Source organism: Pithys albifrons, chromosome 8 (assembly GCF_047495875.1).
Source record: "Pithys albifrons albifrons isolate INPA30051 chromosome 8, PitAlb_v1, whole genome shotgun sequence".
Classification (NCBI taxonomy): Eukaryota; Metazoa; Chordata; class Aves; order Passeriformes; family Thamnophilidae; genus Pithys; species Pithys albifrons.
The window spans coordinates 25,971,261-25,992,256 of record NC_092465.1 but is presented as its reverse complement, the minus strand read 5'-3'; the positions used below and the strand labels follow the sequence as shown (position 1 = coordinate 25,992,256).

At 39.9% G+C, this 20,996-nt stretch overlaps 1 protein-coding gene across 5 annotated transcripts in view; it reads left to right on the top strand.

Annotated features, from left to right (window-relative positions):
- RAPH1 (Ras association (RalGDS/AF-6) and pleckstrin homology domains 1) overlaps positions 1-20,996 on the top strand; it is an 83,762-nt gene that overhangs the window by 25,460 nt on the left and 37,306 nt on the right. For all 5 annotated transcript variants that reach the window (XM_071562956.1, XM_071562953.1, XM_071562954.1 and 2 more), the window contains exons 2-4: positions 9,855-9,974; positions 13,390-13,495; positions 14,340-14,857. In XM_071562956.1, the coding sequence (XP_071419057.1) occupies positions 9,855-9,974; positions 13,390-13,495; positions 14,340-14,857 (744 nt within the window). The remainder of the gene's footprint in view (positions 1-9,854; positions 9,975-13,389; positions 13,496-14,339; positions 14,858-20,996) is intronic.

Sequence of the window (20,996 nt, the reverse complement as noted above, 5' to 3'; positions counted from 1 at the left end):
AGTGTTTTCCACTGACAAGTGTTTCTTAGTGCCCATTAAGTGAAACTGTGGATATATACAAAGCCTTTTTTCATGCTGTATCTCTTCTCAAGTGTACTTTGAGACATCTCTCCTACTGGGTGCACATCCCTTCATGCAGTTTCTTGCATGTTGGTTCACATCCTCAGTTGAGAAGTTTCCCATTCACTGAGTTTCATCACCAATTGCACCGGCATAGGAGTATCTCTTATTGCATTGTGTGCAAATAGAATAGTTAATGCAACCTGCATTTTGAACTGCAAGGGTAGGGATGGGACTGTATACTGCCCAAGAGGGAAGAAATTAGATATATATTATAAAAAGATGTTTTGCTCACATCTCAGTTGAATCCTTCTTTTGAAGGCTGCTGTGTGGCCCTCCCACAGAATAAGACAGTCTTGATTTTGTTGTGTGTTATTGCTTGGTTTTGATTTTTTTTTCCCCTCCTATTATAATTCAGTCAATATTGACTGAGTAAAGAGAGGGCCAAATAACACATAGCAGAAGTAGGTACCATTCTATTTGAAAAATGTTAGGCCTTTTAAATCATCGTTTGGACTGTTGCTAGTAGCATGTCTGAAAATGTCCTCACTGCAAAATAAAATCATTTGACAGATTGGGTAAAATGCAATGCATGTTTCTGTGCTTTTCTTAGTCAGTTTTTATGTTCTGTTGTTACATGCAGAATGTTGCTGAAGGGGTAGTTATGGATGTAGCAGTTTTCCTTGTTCTGTCTTCCCAAACCAGGGGCATTTTGCTGTGTATTCTTTATCTTGGCCCTTACCAAGAAGATGGAATTCTTTCTTCCTTCTTTCATTCTTTCAACACATCTGGTGTAGTTGTGATGATGTGTACAAAGATGTTCAAGGCTTGCCGTTTTCCTTCAATCCTTGAGAAGCTTCAGTAAAAATTGTGGGATTCAGGTTCTTAATTTCCTTTTCGAGAGGTTTTATATAAGCTTTAGTGAAGCTTAGGCTGTCTGATTGGTGTGTGTGTGTTTACCACATCATTAGGAGACGTGCACTTGTGGATCTTTCATCCTCATTCTTTGTGCACTGTGGGGGCAGAAGGATTGCCTTTAGTGTTCTTGTAGGGACTCACTCCATCAGCCTTCAAACTGGGGGCAGTTTGTTGGCCTCCAGTGTAAAGGAAATGTCACCTTGTGGACATATGGGAAGGATCTTCTGAGAGAAGAACTTGGGGCTGAAATAACAGAACTTGTGAGTCACTTGTGGTTCTTCAGTGAGTAAAAAGGGGATACTTTTTAATGATCTTTTACTTGAGCAAAATTTGCCATTTAGCTAAAAACCTCCAAGACACATTCCCCTAATTGTCTACTTGTGTCCTCTTTGCATACTGTTGTATGTTTGAAGTGCACGTTGTCTGTAATGAAGCACAGATAACCCCTTGGTGCTTTGAATTTGTACATTCTCAACTCATGTAATAAAGTTGAGTATAAAACCTTTTTTAGACATCCGACTGCCTTTTGTCAAGGTTGCAGATGCTCTAAGATATTTTTATTTCATCTGTAATACAAAATACATACTTTGTCTACTTGCTACCAGTATTTTAAAAATATCAGTTATGTAAAAAGAAAGCATTTACAGGTACACATTTCTGCAAGTTACCACATTAAACTTAGTTCTGCCTTTCCGTCTGCATCAACTTGTTCATGTTTGTTATTCTTTGGACATCATTCCAAAAGTAAAGCTGAGTGCAAAGAGATGCTGCAGTAGTGTTTGTGTTACAATAACTGCATAGTGAAGATTCTGGAAAGTTGGAGCTCATGTAGTTTCTAAGTACATACTTGCCTACTGAGGGCAGACTATACACTGAAAATTCTTCAGCCTTAGCTGTAAGACTAAGATGTTGTCTCCTGCAACTAATGAGTGTCATTGTTTTAGAGAACACTTATGTTTTATCTTCTGTTTGAAAAATATTTTAGCTAAAGCAACTTCTGTTTTTATGATCTAAGTATTTTCTGTAGCTGTCTTCGGGTTGTCTTCATAAAGAGTGTTCAGTGGGACATGTCATCCAGGATGTTCTTTTTATGGGAACTGATTTAACGACCACTGGCTGGAATCTTGGTTCAGGAAATGAGATACAATTATTGATAAAGCCCCTTCTTTTCCAGGCAGCATCTGTTTGGCTGGATGTGAGTCAGGCACTGAAATATATTGAAGAGAATAAGGGTTTTACTGTGTGCCTTCTCAACAGTGCAAATTTCAAAGAGAGATGGATTCTTCTGTAGATGTTTCAGTAATTTTGGTGCATCCTTTTATCTTACAAGAAGCAACATCTTATGAGTGTATTTCAATATGCAAGAAGGCACCCTTTGGAGACTAATTTAAAATTTCAGACTGCAGCGTCAGAAAGCTAGAGTCAATACAAATAGTAATAATAATATAGAGACAGCTTAAACCAAGAAGCCAACCCAATACAGGGTGTTCTGCTTGATGCACTTTGCATTTTACCTCCCTCTTAAAGCTTTCAAACAAAGGGGTGGGTGACTAGGTATTTTGTGAGTGGTTTTGCTGTGGCACATCAGAATGATTTCCCACTGTTGAAAATCACGATGATGAAGTGAACATTCTGGTATCCTCAGTTTGTTTATTTCAGGAAATTGTGGGTGCTTGTGTCAACTAAAGTTAGAGGGGGAGTGTACAAGTTCTGATTACATACAAGGGGAGCTGCAGAGGATATGAATATGGAGAATTTAGTTTTCTATTTCTTCATGCTGCTAGCCAAGAAGAGCTTTATTCCTTCATATTTGTACTGTCTGTGAAAAATACTATATTGTCAAATCCTTGTTTGACACACTGTCTGCTTCATTCTAAAGATTTGGTGCTAATTCTGTGAAAGACCAGGGAGCAACTGTGGCATGTTGGATCTCCTGGTTGGAATCTCCAGGGGCAGTTGTTGAACAGCAGCATGTTCGAATCTGGAGGGGTAACAGTGCCCTCATGACAGCACCAGGTTTTAGAAAACCTGTATTTACTGTGTACTGCATTGATGTGTTTTGGGGGATTCCAGAAGCAGCGAGACAATTTGCTTTGATGTTACCATCTGATATCTGATTAAGACTTTTTTTCTTCTGCCAGTTGCTTTTCAAACAGTTGTTTCATTAGCAGTTGCTAAAGTGTTAGTTACGTGTTCACTTGTGTTGCTATAAATATTTATATTACAAACTTATAAACAATGTAAAGAAAAGTATTTTTGAGCTGAGTGAAAAGGTTGTTGTTTGACCTGGCTTAAAATGCAGCTACAGGCAAAGGCAGTTCCTGTACGGGCATGTGCTTGGTTTTGAGAGTGGAGTTGGAAAGCTGCGTGTGTTTGACCCACCAACTGTTCCTTTCAGCAGCCATTGCTGATCTTTATTAAACTGCGGCCTGTCTGCAGTTCAAAACATGCGCTTTCAGACGCGAATGTTTCTTTTCTGAGGTTTCAAAGATACATTCTTGCCTGTTGCACAGAGCAGTGGGTAAGGGAGGGAATACTGTGGTCTGTCCAGTGTTGTATCTCCCAGCTAAACGTGCAAACAGGACCATCCAGGGAGGACGCCTGGGTTTCATATCTGTTGCATTGCTGCAATCCAGACCAGCTGCCTGATACAAAGTAAACATCTTCAACACCCAAATATGTGTTCAAACTGCACATAGGTTTTAAAACTCTTTCAGTGTATTCTGGAATGGTTTGCCTTCTTCCAGTTTCTCTGAATAACTCTCGTACATTTTGGGTTCTGCTCTGACTTCCTCTGTTTGAAGAATAGTATTTATTGCTGAAGTACCGTGCCCTAGCTCAAAGAAAACAAATGCTCTTTTGTTCAGCTTTTCTTCTAGATTGCTCTTAATGTAAACTGGGGTGTAGATAATGCACAAAGAGTTTCCCATAACTTTCTAATCCCCCTCCAAATATATTTTTCAGGAGTAGTTACTGTCAGAATACTTTATGCTTATTAAGAAGAAAGATGGAAATACTGAAGCAAATTATCTGCGCCGTGTCACTGGCTTAGCGTGCTGCTTATTAAATTCAAAGGGAATATGTTGGTGTCAGTTATGGCATAAGACTTTCTTATTTTTACTGAGAAGCATCTTAGATTTGATTGTTCCCTGTCAAGTGGACAAAGGATTCATATGAAACAAATAATGTATGTGCTCAAACTACCTTTCATTTTTTACCATGACTTTAATAAAATACATAGAAACGTGGAACATGGGTGCAGGCTTTGGCTGTCAGTTTTGTGAAAGCATGTCAATTTTTTTTCCTGTTTAAGTAACCTTATTTAAGCAGTCAAGTGAACAAGTATTAGACATGAAAATCTGCTAGAGTCTTGCTGTTGAAATTGTGTGCTCACACTATGCTTATGTGCTTGTGCAGTGTATTATTGTAGTGTTCTGTCATGCACAACTTCTTCAGTGGATACTGTCACAATGACACAGGAATGGTCATAAACAAAGGAACTTTGATTTCCAGATGAGCTGCAGACAGAGGATATTTCTCAAACCAAAGTATGCAATGTAGTTCCTTTTGGTTCCTGAGGTTGGATTTTAAAATAAAGAAAACCAGTTACTTCTTGAGATGGTGTTTTGAACATTTGTGTATTGTCTGCTGCATCTCTGGAATAGCTTTGTAACAAACTGCATAGCTGTTTTTAGGAGGAAAATACTTGGTTTGGGAACAAGCATGAGCTTGTGCAAGCTTGTGTTTAAGTAATACGAAAGGCTGGGGGTGAGAACATCAGTTGCCTGAAAGGTGGTATCTTTTCATTTTAGAGTTTTATGCTCTCAGTTGTTTCTGAACATACTTAAGCGTCTCCAAATTACTACAGTGGTTCTGCACTTATAGTGCATAAACACATTCTTGTCGCTGACCCTTTAGGCACATTGGTGTTACCAATTGTACACAACATTTTATTTGTTTCTCTCACAATGTTTCCATAATTAGTTACTTGCAGCATAGACAAATCTTGCCATTTGATTTTGTTAACTGTTTTTTTCAGTGCAGAGTGTTTTCATTAGAGGCAGATACTGTTAATGTAATACAGGTTTCTGTTGTCTCGAACCGATTTGACGTGGGAACTCCTGTTACAATGTGCAGGAGTGCAGAGTTGGGGGCTCAGCAAAACGCACTTTAAGTACAGATTCGGTTATAACTTAACTCTGGTCCAAAGCTGTTGCTTTCTGATGACAACTATTTCTTAGTTTCAGAATTCTGCAGTAGTTTGTTTTCTTGAAAATGTCAAAACGACATATTTGAAGCATTACTCTTGTGCTTTCCACGTTTCCTCATGTGTTTTAACATCACATTGTTTAATGCTTGTCCTGGCATAGTAAAACTACAATGACTTGTATAAGAATCAACTTGAAAGAGCAAATCTTTCTTTTTTCCCCCCTAAATTCTTGGTGAGTGGTTTCTTTAATAGTGTAATTTTAAGTGGTAGGTTATGATTAAATGTTGCAATGGGTAACTTCTAATGAAAGCCTTAATAGTTTTTCATAAATATAATACAGAATACTGTACTTCATGCATTTAAAGGTGAACAGACCTAAGGAACTGTTTTGGAAACCAGCTAGTGACTTACAGTGACTGAGAGTGCCTGTTTAAATAGCATTTCAAACAGATAGTACAGACTGTCACAGTCTGTAGCTGATAATGAAATAGTACATAGACCACACTCCAGTGCAGAAAACTTCACTTGCATATGGCAGATATACCATGTTGGTACCTTATTTTATCTAGGTATTCTAGAATGATGCTGCTCAGTTTCATTACGTTCTACTCTGACAAGCACTTGAACAGAATAGAAAGTGAAGTGTTGAAAAATAACTTGAATCCTAAAGTTACTTTGGCACTTCGTCTGGTGTGAGCTAAGCAGAACAAAAGCTACTTAACCGCTGCTACCCTGCAAATGCTTTAGGAATGTGAGTGGCTTACTTTATGGTATCACATTAGAACAATTAGCCCTTTTCCATTTTTTGCATCTGATTTAGTGCTAAATGACTCCTTTAATGAAAAAGCTCAAGACAAGAAAACACACACAACCTCCCACCCCTTACGCCATTTTTCTTTCACGTTATAAAGATGTTAGAAAGGTCTGATAACTCCCAGGTATGATGTGATAAAGTACAGGGTGTGGTTACTGTCATCAGCAACAGTGAGAAAGAAAATAGCTGTAAAAGGAAAATTTAATGGTTTTAATCTGAATGTCCACTCATTCTTAAACTGCTAATGTTTTGAGTGCTTATGTCAAGAAGTTTGAATACCATTTTCTGGGCATTTTGTCTCTGCTTTAGTTTATTGAATTAATTCTTTAATTAATGTCCTTTGGGATATCTTCTGGTAGTGGAACTTGTGCTAAGACAGATTCCTTTTACAGAATTAGCAAATGAATTAATATTAGCTGTTTCTTGAGTGAGGCACTCCCCTATGTGCCTTTTGCAAGTAAATGTTGACAGGCTCATAGGAAATGCAGCTGACGTTAGGAGGCTTGGGTGGGGACTGCAGGGAGCTGGCAAACACTGCAGGGTTTAGTGCCAGACATGCTGACACAACAGTACTTCACTTGTAAAAGTTTTCTTTAGGCTACTAATTCTGTCTTTGAGTAACTGGAACTAAAGCCGTGTCTCTGATGCCAAGTTAAAATAGCTAAAGCAACAGTTATGGGGAAATTATGAATGCATTCCACAGCTTAGATCCTCAGAAATATTAGTAAAAAGAGCAAGCTCCTCTCTTACTGAAAAGCATGAGTTGAGAACAGTGTCATAGAATGGATGCACTGCAAAACAAGTTCCATGTAAGTGTAGAGTGTCAAAAACAGCTCAAGAAGGCAAGGCTGGCAGTGTAAACTATCAATAAAAACGGAGCTCTGACTGTTTTATATCATAGTTTCCATTTAGTTGGTTTGCCAGTTCATCGCCATGTTTTGAAAAACACCCTTGAATAGCTTCCTTCAGTTTACAAATAAAAATTCTTTATTTCAAGTGTATATAGACATGAGACATGCTATGCTGTCAAATCTGAGCACTTTTACACCAGTATGACCATGCCACCTTAAGCATAATGTGTTTTGTCTTGAATTTACATTATTTTTGGTCCTTGCAAAAGCCAAAGAAGTAGTAAAGCAAAGCTTTGAAGGGACATGAGTGAAATACAGTTTAGGTTTGCTTTGCAGAAGTTCTGGCAGAGTACAAGTTGCTGCTGCCATCCTGCCTCTGGTTTTGTATGTGGGAGGACTTGCAGGAGGCGTCACAGAGAGGAATCTTGCAGGGGAAGGTGTGCCTGACTTTACAGAACATAAAAACTAGCGTAGTTGTGGTGGAAGGATGCAGCTCTATTACATAAGCATATTGGGGTTGGGGGTTTCTGTAATTTCAGCATCACTCTTATATTTTAGAAAGAGCTTCCTGCCATTCCTTAGAGTGCAGGACTCAGAGTTTTGAAAGAAAGGACCTGCAGGTGGTGAATTTACTCTGTTCAGTGTTGATGCTGTGCAGAGTGCCATGACAAGTCAGCTTTAATATTATTGCCTCTTTCAAGGTAGGCAGCTGCACTGTGCTCTCCCACAAAAGGAGAATCTCAGTAGGACATTGAAGCCGCTTTGCCTGCGGCAACTGGATGACGGTATCTTCCATCCATGGGAGGCACTGGCTTCCTCTGACCTCAGAATTACACATCACCTCTGAAGTTTCCTGTTCCCTGACTGTTTTATCACAGTAAAGTGAAAAGCAATCTGTAAATATAAGGAAGGGCTATTTTTAAATCATGGAGGTATTTTTGCGTGAACAACTGTCATATAAAGTGAAAAATAAATTGAACAGTTTTTTCCTCTGAGATCACCTGTATCTTCTTTCGTAACATCCCTTACCGGTTCAACTTTGCAACACTGTGATGTCTTTCAGGCCAAGATTCACTTTTTCCTAAAGATTAGTATTTAGACAGTTTGTTTTTAAGCCTATGAAATTTCAACTGGTTCTTTCGGAAACCTGTGTAGCAAACAACTATGTAGGCCATGACTTGGACACGTTAGAGGGTGGGCAATCGCCAGCCATATGGAGTTCAACAGGGAGAAGTGCAGATTCTGCACCTGGGATGGGGCAACTCTGGATGTACAGACAGACTGGTCAATGAGATGCTGGAAAGCAGTGCCATGGAAAGGGATCTGGGAGTCCTGGTCGATGGCAAGTTGAATATGAGTCAGCAGTGCCCTGGCAGCCAGGAGGGCCAACCATGTCCTGGGGGGCATCAGACACAGCATCGCCAGCCGGGCGATGGAGGGGATTGTCCCTGCTCTGCACCGGGGCGGCCTCACCTTGGATACTGTGTGCAGTTTTGGGTGCCACAAAGTAACAAAGATGCTAAACTATTAGAGAGTGTCCAAAGGAGGGCAGTGAGGATGGTGAAGGGCCTTGAGGAAAAGCATGTGAGGAGTGGCTGAGGGCACTTGGTCTGTTCACTCTGGAGAAGAGGAGACTGAGGGAAGACCTCATTGCAGTTACAACTTCCTCATGAGGGGCAGAGCAGGGGCAGGCACTGATCTCTGCTCTATGGTGACCTGAGGGAATGGCCTGAAGTTTTGTCACAGGAGGTTAAAGTTGGATATTAGAAAAAGTTTCTTTACCCAGAGGGTGGCTGGGCACTGATCAGGCTCCCCAGGGCAGTGGTCACAGCACCAACCCTGACAGTTCAAGAAGCATTTGGATGATACTCTCAGGCACCTGGTGTGACTCTTTGGGATGGTCCTGTCCAAGGCCAGGAGCTGGACTCAATGATCCTTGTGGGTCTCTTCCAGCTCATATATTCTGTGATTCTTTGACTGGACTAAATCAAGGTGTACAGCTTGCTATTCATTTTTTGTGTAGTGCTTGGTGGTGATCTGTTCTTCTGTGTCTCTGGACATGTGTCTATAGCACATGTGTAGGATTTACTCCTCTGGGCTACCTGATAGCTCCCAAATTGTTCTTCAGGTCATTGCCCCCACAAGTATGTAAATTCTTTCTGAACCAAATGCTGCTTTACTGGTGTGGCTGTATCCAGAAAGGCATGTGTGTCTTAGCTCAGTTAAAGGAGAGGGAGGACATGTTTGGAGAAGAGAATTGAGGCTTGCTTAACAAAAGAATAATTTTCTTTCAGGTAATAATAGATAAACTTTGGAGAATATTAAGTCTTTATCTTGATTACAAATTTGTTGAATGGAGGAGGATCCGATAAATGTGACGGTGACTGCTTCCAGGGAGGAGTTACTTTGTTGAATAGAAATTGTGCAGTATCACTGAAGCGATCTGGTCATTGTCCAAGACTTAAGCTGTCTCAGGGGATGTATTGCTGACATTCTCTGTGGCCTGTTTAAGCATTTCTGTTTACGGATGTGTAGAGTGATCTATTTGCAGTGCAGCGCGACTGCACTTCCTGTGGGTTCAATGGTGTTGCTTAACTGTGGTCAGCTGAATTCCTTGGACAAGAGTTGGATTTTTGTAATGTAATGTCAATATATTTTGCCAACAATAGCTGGCAATGAATGCACATGCAAGGCTAGCATGAAATAATTTCTGATGATGTATTAAATATTGTGAACTCTGTTCTTAATTTTTGTCTGCATGGCTCTGACAAAAGCGAGGTACAAAAATGGATAATTTGTAATTATCCACTGCAACTTTCATACTAAGTCTTTATTAGTGAGCAGGATAATAAACTGTGAATGTATGCAGTTTTTAGAAAGTTAATTGGCAGACATTGCTTTGACTTCAGAACACTTTCAGAAGCGTGGTAGCTGGCACCAGTTTTCTTAGACACTGATAAGAAAATTTTAAGTATCACACTTTTTTTTTTTCTTTTCCCAGATGGAGCAATTGTCAGATGAAGAGCTTGACCATGGTGCAGAAGAAGACAGTGATAAGGAAGATCAAGATCTGGACAAGATGTTTGGGGCCTGGCTGGGTGAACTGGACAAACTCACGCAGGTGGGGGAAGTGTCAAACATCTGACAGAATAATTCTTTATAAGTGTTATGTTTCATTCCAGTTGGACACCAGCTGCTCAGCACCACCTCTTGCAGCAACATAAACTGCAGCCTGTGACCAGTTCAATACTCTAAAGGTTTATAAATTGGCCTATTTTCCCCTCTTAGGGTTGTTAAATTCATTTTTCACAACCTGCTAGTTTGCCCTTTCCCAAAGGGTATGATTCCTTTTGTGAACTATGGAATTAGTATTTTGTCCTTGTGTATGTAGAGAAACGTGGACTTCAGCTGAGTAGAGATATGCTGTGTCTCCAACCATGTGGTTTGACGCTGTCCAGCTGTGACAGCATTTATTTGTTGCACCTGAACAACAAAAAGGAACAGGAAGTTCTGGATGTTACGACTGATAATGTGGTAAGGTGACCTGATACACCCTGGACGACTCATTGTTGTTCCAGAGTACCCTTCCTGCATCAGAGAGGTAGCTGATAGGACATCTTTTGGCACATCCAGCTTCCTAGAGCTTTTCCTTTCCTTCCCAAGCAGGTCTTGCATTTTGCATGGTATGGCTATCCTGGTGTGATAGGTCATTTCCTTGTGACTGCCTGCAGGGTTTTTTCAGCTCTGTGAGCTGGCCCTCATAAATAATATATTTCATCTTATCCTTGTTTATCATGTAGATTTAAGCAAAGGTATGATGACTGAAGTTTTGTTATGCTGGAGGAGAGGCAGCTTTTCTCATCTCGATCTTACCCAAACCTGAGGGAAAATGGAGCTAACGATGTGACAGGATTTCAGATTTAGGCTCATCTCTGTTATCTTCTTGTTAAATCTCTCCCTGCAAGTTTGTAATGTATATAGTACTATAGGGGGAGCTTATTTTTATCTGAACTTGTACATGCAGGGCAATGGAGAATCCTGCTTTTTGAGTTGAATTGAAGAGTGGGCATGAATCTGTATATATTAATACTTGCTGCTTTTTTAGATTTGTATGAAGGATTTTCAGTGATAAGTGAAAACTATTTTGAAGACATGGACTTTGTAAACCACTTTGAGTGAGGATCTTCACAGAGGAGAATAGTGGGCAAATTGCTCTTGGACCTTTTTGTTCTCTGCCCCATTTTTTCAGGTTTGAGCAGCCTAGAAAAATAATCATACTTTACTTGGGGGTTATGGCTGCACTTTTAACTTGCAGACTTCAGGGTGATGTCTGTTTGTTGCTGGTCCATGCAAAGTTCTTAAAACCTACTAATAGGCAGATAATGGGAACCCACATTATTTGTTTCTTACCTTCATTTTGCTGCTCTACACAGTCTGCAACATGGCCTGGCGGTTGCCCTTCTGTCTTTTGCAACTATTGAGAAATGACATTTCCCCCAAAACTTTGACCTCATGTTGTTTTGTATAAACAAGTCAGTGGAATCAGTTGTGTCACGTTTGATTTGGAAAATGATCCTGTCTTGATGTGACTGTCCTGATGAAGTCCCAATAAAGGAGGGTGATTAGATCTAATGAGTTCCAAAGTGCATTCTCCTGTAGTCTCAGCATTCATTGCTGTTTATCACTGAACTTGAAGAGCAGTAGGAGGAAAGGTTTTTTGTCCCTGAGATACTTGAACTTTAACTTCCTTTTTAGATTTCCTAAGTGTTTATTTTAAGGGGGTTTAAAGTAAGACCCAGATTCCTCTCCAGTTGTAAGTGCTTTTTAAAAGATTTGAAATTGTTAAAATACCCATGAGATCATTGGAATTCACTTTGCCCTCTTTAACCGTTGGTCTAACAAAAGCATTTTAAAATGAAGTCTCAAAATCTGCAGCCTGTGCGAGCTGTGTTGGGCACTGATGCAGAGTGGATTAACATTTATCCTGCTTAAGTTATCCTGCTCTGTGGTGCAGGTTAAATGAAGGAAGTCTTACCTTGCTTCTCATGATTCTTCAGAATTAAGCTTTTGGTGTTGTTGCAGTTTTTAGCAGTTCTCCAAAATGCTGTTTCAGCAATCCAATGTGTTATGGAGAATGGGCTCCAGGTAATAGTGAGAACATACCATGTATATTTCCGAGAAAGTGAATTAAGTTTGTTATTATTAAGTCAGTAAGACACATTTTAGATACTTTTAACCAGGATATATTTGCTTTACAGAAAATGATTTGTAGCAGTCTATGAGTTCTGTCTGAAGGAATGAGCCCTAACTTGCCTCCTCTGTCTCCAGGGTTAGAAATAATTATTTTTTCCCCCTGCTGTTCTGTCTGGGATGATACATAAGCTTCTTCAGAGCTACTGGCGGTGAGGTTCTTGCCAGCTGACGGAGGACAAGGCTTCATCACTATCCTCTCATTAAGTGACGATCGACTCACTAACTGATTTTTTGGTTTTGCTTTTTGGGTTTTTTTAAGTTTGGGCCAAGTTGAGGAGAGAAGGGACATCAGCAAAAATAGGTATTACAGGGGAAAATAGCACATTTCAGTTTTCAACAAATGGCTTGAGTAAAGATGTAGAAAATGAAAATAAAAAGCTTAGGTGAGAACTTTATTCTGTTGGAGCCAGAGGAAGCTTTTCCTTCAGACAAGCATATCTTTGGGGAATCTTTGCCATTATAAACCTGTCATAAAAATTAAGCATTGCTTAATTTCAGATGTTCTGTGGGCCTTTTGAGTGTCAGTGACAGCAAGAGCTGGGCTCCCCATGTTAGCCTTGTCATTCCAGGGGCAGCAGCTCCTGCCCTTGTCTGCTTGCTGCTTACACAAATCCTGGTATTTAATGTGACATTATATATTACACCTATATCAGCCTTCATAATATAACAATTCAAGATTGGAAAGATAAAAGTATCTCTTTTTTTAACCTATACGAACTTTTCTAAAACAACGTGCCCAATGTAAACTGTCTGGGGTTTGCTTTCACAATTTAACATTATACACAGGAAAGGCTTATTGAAAAAAGTCTGAATTAAGCCAAATAAAAATCCCTCTTAAGAAAATAGAATTCTTCATTGAATGTTTTTATGTTCCTATGCCATGATTATGCCCATAAGCTAATGATGCCTGGCTTAGGGTATCACAGGTCAAATGTGTGTAGATCCTTGCCCAGTTTGCTGCAGAGAAATGGTTACAGCTGCCTATGTTTCAGAACAAGCTAGTATGTAGCACCTCTTAAAAAAGCACTTGGAATATGCTTCCTTCCTTTTGCAAAAAATTGCATGTGTTTAACACCTTTTCTTTATTGCGTATCTGAAGCTCAATCTCTGTTGTATGACGATGTATGTTTTCAGTCTGATGCCTGAAAATGAAGGTTGGGGTTTTTTATGTGCCAGGAGATTTTGAAAAATTTCTCTTATAGAAGGTTAATTCTCATTCATCTTAAAGATTTGCTTGTCCAATTCCTTGTCAAACTTTAGTTTGCCCTTTTGTTGTTTTTCAGAGTTTGGATACAGACAAGCCTGTGGCACCAGTGAAGAGATCACCTCTCCGTCAGGAAACCAACCTTGCCAACTTCTCATATCGCTTCTCTATGTACAATTTAAATGGTTTGTTGAATTATTTACCCCTCAAATATTCATTTAAATAAAAACCCCTATTCCAGCTATAAACACAAACAGGTTAAAATACAAGAGCATTTGAGTAGGCTTCCAGGTGAGGTGTGAACATACTTGCTGAAGGCATTGCTTTCTGATGTCAGAATTTTGAGTATCCTAAAGCAGTATCTTTTACAGCCCCTGGTATCTGAGAACTGCAGGCCAGCATTTGTACAGTAAAGTATGTTCTGGCATCTGGTCTCATGAAAGAATGAATTCATGTGTACCTGTTAACCAGGAAGAAAAAGCATCTTGCTTCGTGGAACAAGATGCAAGAATATAGGTACAGGATGCTTTCACATTGAACAAAAATTGTGTTTTTCCTTGTCTTGAAATAGCTTCCCCTGGTTGTAACACAGGAAACCCTTAATTCAAAGGCTTGAGTATGTAGAGAGTGTTTTTGTTTTGGGATTCTTTTTTTTAAGCAGTTGCATTGCTTTAGCAATTTAGAAAATTAGCAAAACACCTGTGCTTTTTTGAAAAGTAGAGACATGATATTGCGCAAATGTATTTTTAGATTCTGTTCACAGGAAAGCAGTTTGAACTTCTAAAGTGTAATCTGAACCCTCATTTTCTGGTAAATGTGTTTAACCCAAATAGTATGAAAGCTGCACAAGTCAAGAGTAGTAGTGCAAATAAATTTCTGCTTAGCAGTGAAGAGAGATCTTGCAATACAGATGGGAAAAGAAAATGCTGCATCTTTTGCTCCCTTGCCCCAGCTGTTAGATTTGGTAACACAAAATGAGGAGTTGCCAATGAAATAACTGCCCATACTGACAGGTCCTGTCTGTTGCAGAAGCCCTGAATCAGGGCGAGGCTGTGGATCTGGATGCCCTCATGGCTGATCTCTGCTCCATAGAGCAGGAGCTCAGCAGCATCGGGTCCCATTCCGCAAACAACGCTGCAGTGAAGCGTCTGGCCCCGGAATCCAAACCTCAGAAACCACCTGCTGGTCGACCTTCCAGCAAGCACAGCAGCGTGAAAGGATTGTCCTCCTGCTCTGGGAAGGCGCCTAAAGCAGCACATGCCAACGTGTCTTTGGATGACATCACGGCGCAGCTGGAGAAGGCCTCGCTGAGCATGGACGAGGCAGCCCAGCAGTCCATTGCAGAAGACAGCAAAGCAGCAGTTCCTGCTCAGCACAGGAGGACAGCCTCTGCTGGCACAGTGAGTGACGCCGAGGTGCGCTCCTTCAGTAACTCCTCCCGTTCCAGCATGACCTCTGCAGCCTCCAGCATGGACTCCTTGGATATCGATAAGGTGACCAGACCTCAGGAACTGGACTTGACATCCCAAGGGCAGCCAATCACTGAGGTAGAGTGTCACTAACTCGAGATTTTTGTTTGGTTTGGGATTTTTTTTCTTCAAACTTAGACATCCCACCCCTCATGCTGAAACTCCTAGCTAAACATCTGCAGTGTGGTGGGGTTAATTAAAGACTAAGCTTGCTAATTGCCTGGACTGCACATGCAAGTGCTCCTTTCTCTGGTTTTGGTTCTCTCTGCAAGGAAACTTTTTAAATAATGTGTTTTGGGTTTTTTTAAGAGTTCTCCCCATCTCTTCCTTCTCCTAAGCCACCATGCATTTTAATATTTTTATAGTTAATATTTTTATTCTAAGTAAATCTCATATATTGCTTTTAGTTTAAATCTTTAGAGGAATACACATCTGCAGAAAAAAGAAAGTACAGCTGCAAAACTGCATTCCCCTTACAGAACAGTTAATTCCTGAAGCACATGGAGTACTTTATGGATGCCTGTCTGGAGCTATACTATACCATTAATTTGCTGTTACTTAATATTCTTGTTTAATGTATGACAGGGAGAACTCTTTGAAGCAATGCACAAAACAGAAGAACAACTGGGCTGCAGTACAATAGCAAATGTTTGTTTGGGACTTTGGTGCCTTGGCGTAGCTTAAAAGCAGCCAGTTCAGTGCACCTTGAAAGTGCTGGTGACTTGTGGGAGAATGTGGGGAAGATGTTAATATGAATTTTGGAAACTTGAACTAGGAGCTATCTTGTAGAAATAGTCTCTAAAACAGAAACCTGACCTGTTCAAGTGTCACTTGTACTAATATGCATGTTCACTTTGAGAGAAAAATGGAACAAGCTGAGTTTATTCTAATCAATAATTAACACTAATTTGAACGAGCCGTGCTGAAAGCATGGTTCTACACGTCTGCAGCAAAGTTCATCTGCTGCAGAGCAAATGGTGCAGGCTTGGCAGATCAACCCATCAAGGTCACACTTCATTTTAAATCTTTATTTGAAGTGGTGAGCAATGAATGAATGATGGTTTGGTTAAACTTTCTTTTTGTATAAAAAGTTGGTGTTCTATTTGTTTTTATTGGAGATTTCATGTTGGGTGAATTAAAACAGCTAGAAATGTGTCCTTTGCTCTTTGGAAAGTTAAAATGCAAACCTTTGTGTTATTGCTGTAGGCCTAAGTGTTCAAGCCACCCTGTGACAGTCATTGATTACATTGTTTGTCAATCATTTTCTTTCTATGCTATGATAAGGCCTGTTTTGGGGGTTGGATGTTGTGTTTGCATCTCTGACTGTTCTTCATGGTTATATATATATATATATCTTTTTATAATGTAGAAAGGTAGGCGATCTTGCATTTTTTCTCTCTTCTCAGGCTAAAGAGATGATTTATGTGAATTAGTCGCTCTAACATGTGTAGCCCAAGAATAACATGAACTTTGCATTTTTTAGTTTTTAAAAATGGAAGGTGTTTCGTGCAGTTGCTTTTGCAAGTCTCCTGATTCTGTTTTGCATCAGGAGTGATATGCTTGCGGTATCAGCAAGATTGCCCTTCTTGTCTCCCAGATTTTTTCAGTTCTTTCTGTTGTGAGCAATCAACAAACCACCTACTTCACTCAGGTAACCTGATGTTGGTGAATCAAGGTACAGAGGTCAGGAAGTTGCTTTATATTCACAGGAAGCTATTGCTGCAAGTGTTGCAGGGGCTTTCTGAGCTCTTGGCCACTGGCTGCAAGTCTCAAAATCATCTCCAAAAGCTTTTCTCAAAGACAGGTGAGCACTGCCTTTGTAAACCCAGTGATTGCTTCTCATATAAGAATGTGCCTATTGTTTCTCTTCCCAGATAAGTTGATAAGAGTGACTCCTTTGAAGAAGGTAACCAGAAAGCGTTGGTAATTTGAGAGCCAGATTCTTCTCCCCTCTTGAGAGCAGAAAACTCTGCACTCATTAACTGGGCTGCTTTGTTTTTGCTTCTTCTGCTCCCCCAGTAGCCTGAGGAAGGTGTTCAACTCTGACAAATTTTTCCCAGGTTTGCAGAATTAGTATTCAGTTATTCTGTATTAAAACTGTTACATGATGGGACAGGACTTTTTACTTAAGTCACTTTCTTTTCTCAACACAGGTGAATGGAGGAGGAATTAATTTTTTGAGGTTGTGACAGATTCTGTGGTAGTCTTTTTTAAATGAAATTCACCCTTTAAATGGATTCTTTGAAAGAATCATTAGGTATCAACAAAGCAGGTTATTGCCTCTTCATTCATCTAGTGCATGAAAACTAGTTTAAGGGTGTCATGGCTGGGTTATAAATCAAAACACCTTTTACTAGTAGGGTTGAATTGTACCTTCCCACCTACACAGTTAACTCAATGGTGCTGTTTCTAATAGAGAAGAACCCTCTGAGGAAATAGCTTTTGAAGAAGACCTAGTTCCCATGTGGGGAAAAAACGCAAATGGTTTTTATGCTGAAAGTGGGAGAGGCTATTTCTTCATGGCCATAGCAGATCTAGTTTAAGCTTTGTTATTCTAACACAGTGCTTCAAGTTATCTGTTTTGCCTGTCTTCCTTGAGACTGGCTGTAGTTGAGCTGACCTTTAAAATTTCTCTTTGCTGCTGTGGCTCTTATGAAAGAGGTCAGGATCTTGGCAGCTCTGCCCTTTTGACCGACCCTTTCTGTCCTCTCCAGGCAGTATATGTACTTTAAAAAGTCATCCTTTCTTCTGCAGCTTGATGTGTTGTTAAGTAAAGTATCCTAAGACAGTTTTGATGGGAGGAAATGCTTGTCTGAAAAAGGAAATTAAGCTTTTCAGTTATTAACTTCAGTATTCTAACTTAAAAAATAATTCTGCTCTGTATTTAAGAGCTCTCTGACCTGGAAAATACAGGAAAGTTCTGTAAAAGAACTTCCGTGCACTGGCCTGCTGAAGGTATGTGTGGTCTAGTATAGTTTATTACTGATAATAGTGATCAATATTATGGAAAAAGGCTGCAGTAAAAGGAAGATAAACCTTCCCTTTCCTCTCATCCTTCCTTCCTCAAAGTTCTGGCATACACTGTCTCATCTCCTCCCTTGTCCCAGCTTTGGCACTCACTGGTCTTAACACACCAAAACTTACTGCCTCTGTTCTGGGGCTCATTTTGTGTTATTTAGGTAACCTGGGGAGCTTCAGAGGAGTCTGGTCTGTGCTGATGCACAGTAGAGGGGTTGTAGCCAAGGACTGGAGGCTGGAGGGGAGAGCAGGAATACACCCACTGGTGGCAGTGGATCACTCAGAACTTCCTGCCTCAGATGCATTTGGACAGGCACCGCAGTATCTTGTCTTCCCCTTCTTCCCAGCAGCCTGTGCTGTGGGAACTTCTGGGGCTGCAGATACATCAGTATGATGGCAGGTAACTCTCACTGATTCTATGGGACAGGACCATCCTTGTTCCCATTCTGAATTTGTCTTTATGCCACTTTTGAGGGAGCTGACTGGTATTCTTTGGGTTGTCTAAAATTGTGGGTTTATCACTGTCACTTTCTTTCTCTCATAACAATTCTTAACACTTATCTCTTTAGACACTCTGAATTTAGACACATCTTCAAAGACTATTGCTCTGTAGTCTCAGGATCTTGTCTTGGTAGTACTAAGTGTGTTCTATGTTCCTGTCTTAAGTTCCCATTAAGCATTGTTGAATAAGAAGAAAAGTTGTTTCTATCCCACCCCAAACCCCACAATTTTTGCTAAACTGAAATTTGTCTTTGACAAAATGATTTCCCAGATCCTTGCTTAAATGGCATTCTCTCTTGAATGGGAAGGTTGCATTTCATTTTCAACGTTTTCAGTCGTGTAATGAGTGGCATACACTTTAAAGCTTTGTTTCTGTTTGTGGGATACTTTACTTGAATATAGACTGAATGATTGAAGTGATAGCATGAGTTAAAGGTAGGGGAATTGATGGCTGTATGACTAACTTATCCCTTTCACCCACATTATCTTTTTCCTTCTTCCTTTGGTCCCTCTGCCAGCAAGAAGTTGTCTCTATTTTCAGTGAGCTGTAGAAGAAACCATTGGGGAGGGAATAGAGAAATGTGTTGATGATGCTCGTGTAGCCGTTTTGTGTCTGCCGGGTGAAAGGGCCCATTCATGGGCAGTCCCTGTTCCTGTCCTGTACGTACTCAGTGCAGGGGTTGCAGATAAGTTTGAAGTCTGCCATCTGGGCTGGCACAGCACTGCCCCCCACCCTCCCAACATCAGGGAGTCTTTATGTCTGTAACCCAGTTTGCACAGCTGAAAGATTCTGGCTCACATATGAAGATAATGCAAAATTTAGCACTCAGTAATGCCTTGTGATTTTTTTTTAATTGTAAATTATTTTTTAGCTTTTGCTTAGATTTGTTGTAGATTTAGACTGGATGTTTAAGAGGTGAAAGTCATGACTAGGGACTGCCAGTGCATTACAGCTACAAGTTGTTTGCTTCACTTGACAGAGAAGGCAGCAGTATAGATTAAACATTAATGTTTCTTTCAGGGGAAAAAAGGGTGCTTTGGAGGAATGATAGTAAGGATTGTCATGTAAGCTCAGCACACAGATAGATCTGCACTGGCTAATGGCTCCTGTGGGGCAAAATGGAAAACTTGAAATGAGTGTAAAGAGAAACAGAGTTTGTGGTTCATGGCTCTTGTTATGTCTACACAGTGGCATAACACCAAAACACTGGTACCCATTTAAAGTTACTGAGGGTCATATTTTAGTGGGATTGCTCAATGTTCTGTTCTATGAAAGTGCAGCTGACTGTTATTGTATGCAGAGAAATCAACCGATAATATATATGGCCATTGATAGGCAACAGGGTCTTAAAACAGAGTTGGATTGCTGAACCTCACTTATTATTTGTAGGTGATTTGAAAAACAGTTGTGGTCTATTTTAGCTCTTTCAGAAGTAGAGCATTATTGGCTCTTGTGCTTTGGGAGCTTCATGTTTGAGTAGTTTTCCTTATGGTCCATGTTTTGTGTGGTTGGCAGATGTGAAGAATGTTAGATTTCAGTTTGTGAGAGTAGTCACAGATAAACAACAAACAAGGCACGGCAGAGATTTGTTTGTGTTTCTTCTAAAGACTTAAAAAAAGAAATCATTTCATTTTCTGCCAGTTGTGTTATGTCCTTAGTTTTCTACACAAAGTGTATTCTGGAGTGTTTCCAGTTACTCTTTTCCTACGCTGAAAATAGTCAATGGAAAGACTTAATCTGAAACACAATTAGACCATCTCTTCATCTGCACACACCCCCACCCCCCTTTCCCAGTTATTAGTCACAAAGCTTTCTTTAATAAGTCAGCAGGAAAGAAAAATTGTGCATATCTATCATCCCAAAGCATTAGTTTGGCTTCCAGTTCTGTTGGCATAGGAAGTGTGAGCCGTCCAGCTTTCTTGAAATACATGCAAAATGACTCCTCACTTGCCAGAGCTTTGGAGGCTTTCAAAGCATTCTCTGACATAAACATATAATTTTATGAAACATAAACAATATTTATGTATTTTGGTAATCCAATGTGCTTGGCTGTTCATCGCAGTCACACGATGCACTCAAACCCAGAGATTGCTGATGCTCCTGCCCAGTGCCTGCAAAACAGCACCTGAACCTTTTTCATGCTGTACTTACGGAATCTGCAAAGCAACTTATAGGGAGGGATAATTTTAAATTTTTAAAAGAATTTTCAGTTGGAATCCCAAGGAGGCATTCTACAAGTTTTGTTTACTGCACGTGCATGGAATGGCAGGTTTTAAAAATCAGGGTATGTAGATTTAAAATACGTGAAAGGGAAACAAGAATTTAAACATTATCCTTATACTGGTAAATCTTGATTCCCCAATCAGTGTATCTGACTTATTTATAGCTATGAATTTAATACTTATACTGTAACTTTCTTCCACACAGGAGGAAACTGAAGTGTAGCAGGAACCATAAAACAAGTAAGAATAATTTTAGCTTCTGACGTTGCCTCATACTGATAAATAAGCTTAAAAGTTCCCACCCTGAAAGGAACAGGAAAATGGGCAGTATAATACATGTCCTGTTTGACACTGCTGACTGGCAAAGCTAGTATTGGCTCAAAAATTACAATTATGATATACTTTGTTACTGTAAGGATGAACCTCAAAGGCATTGCCTCTGCTGTAATACACTGTTCTTTCTGGTTATTCTGTG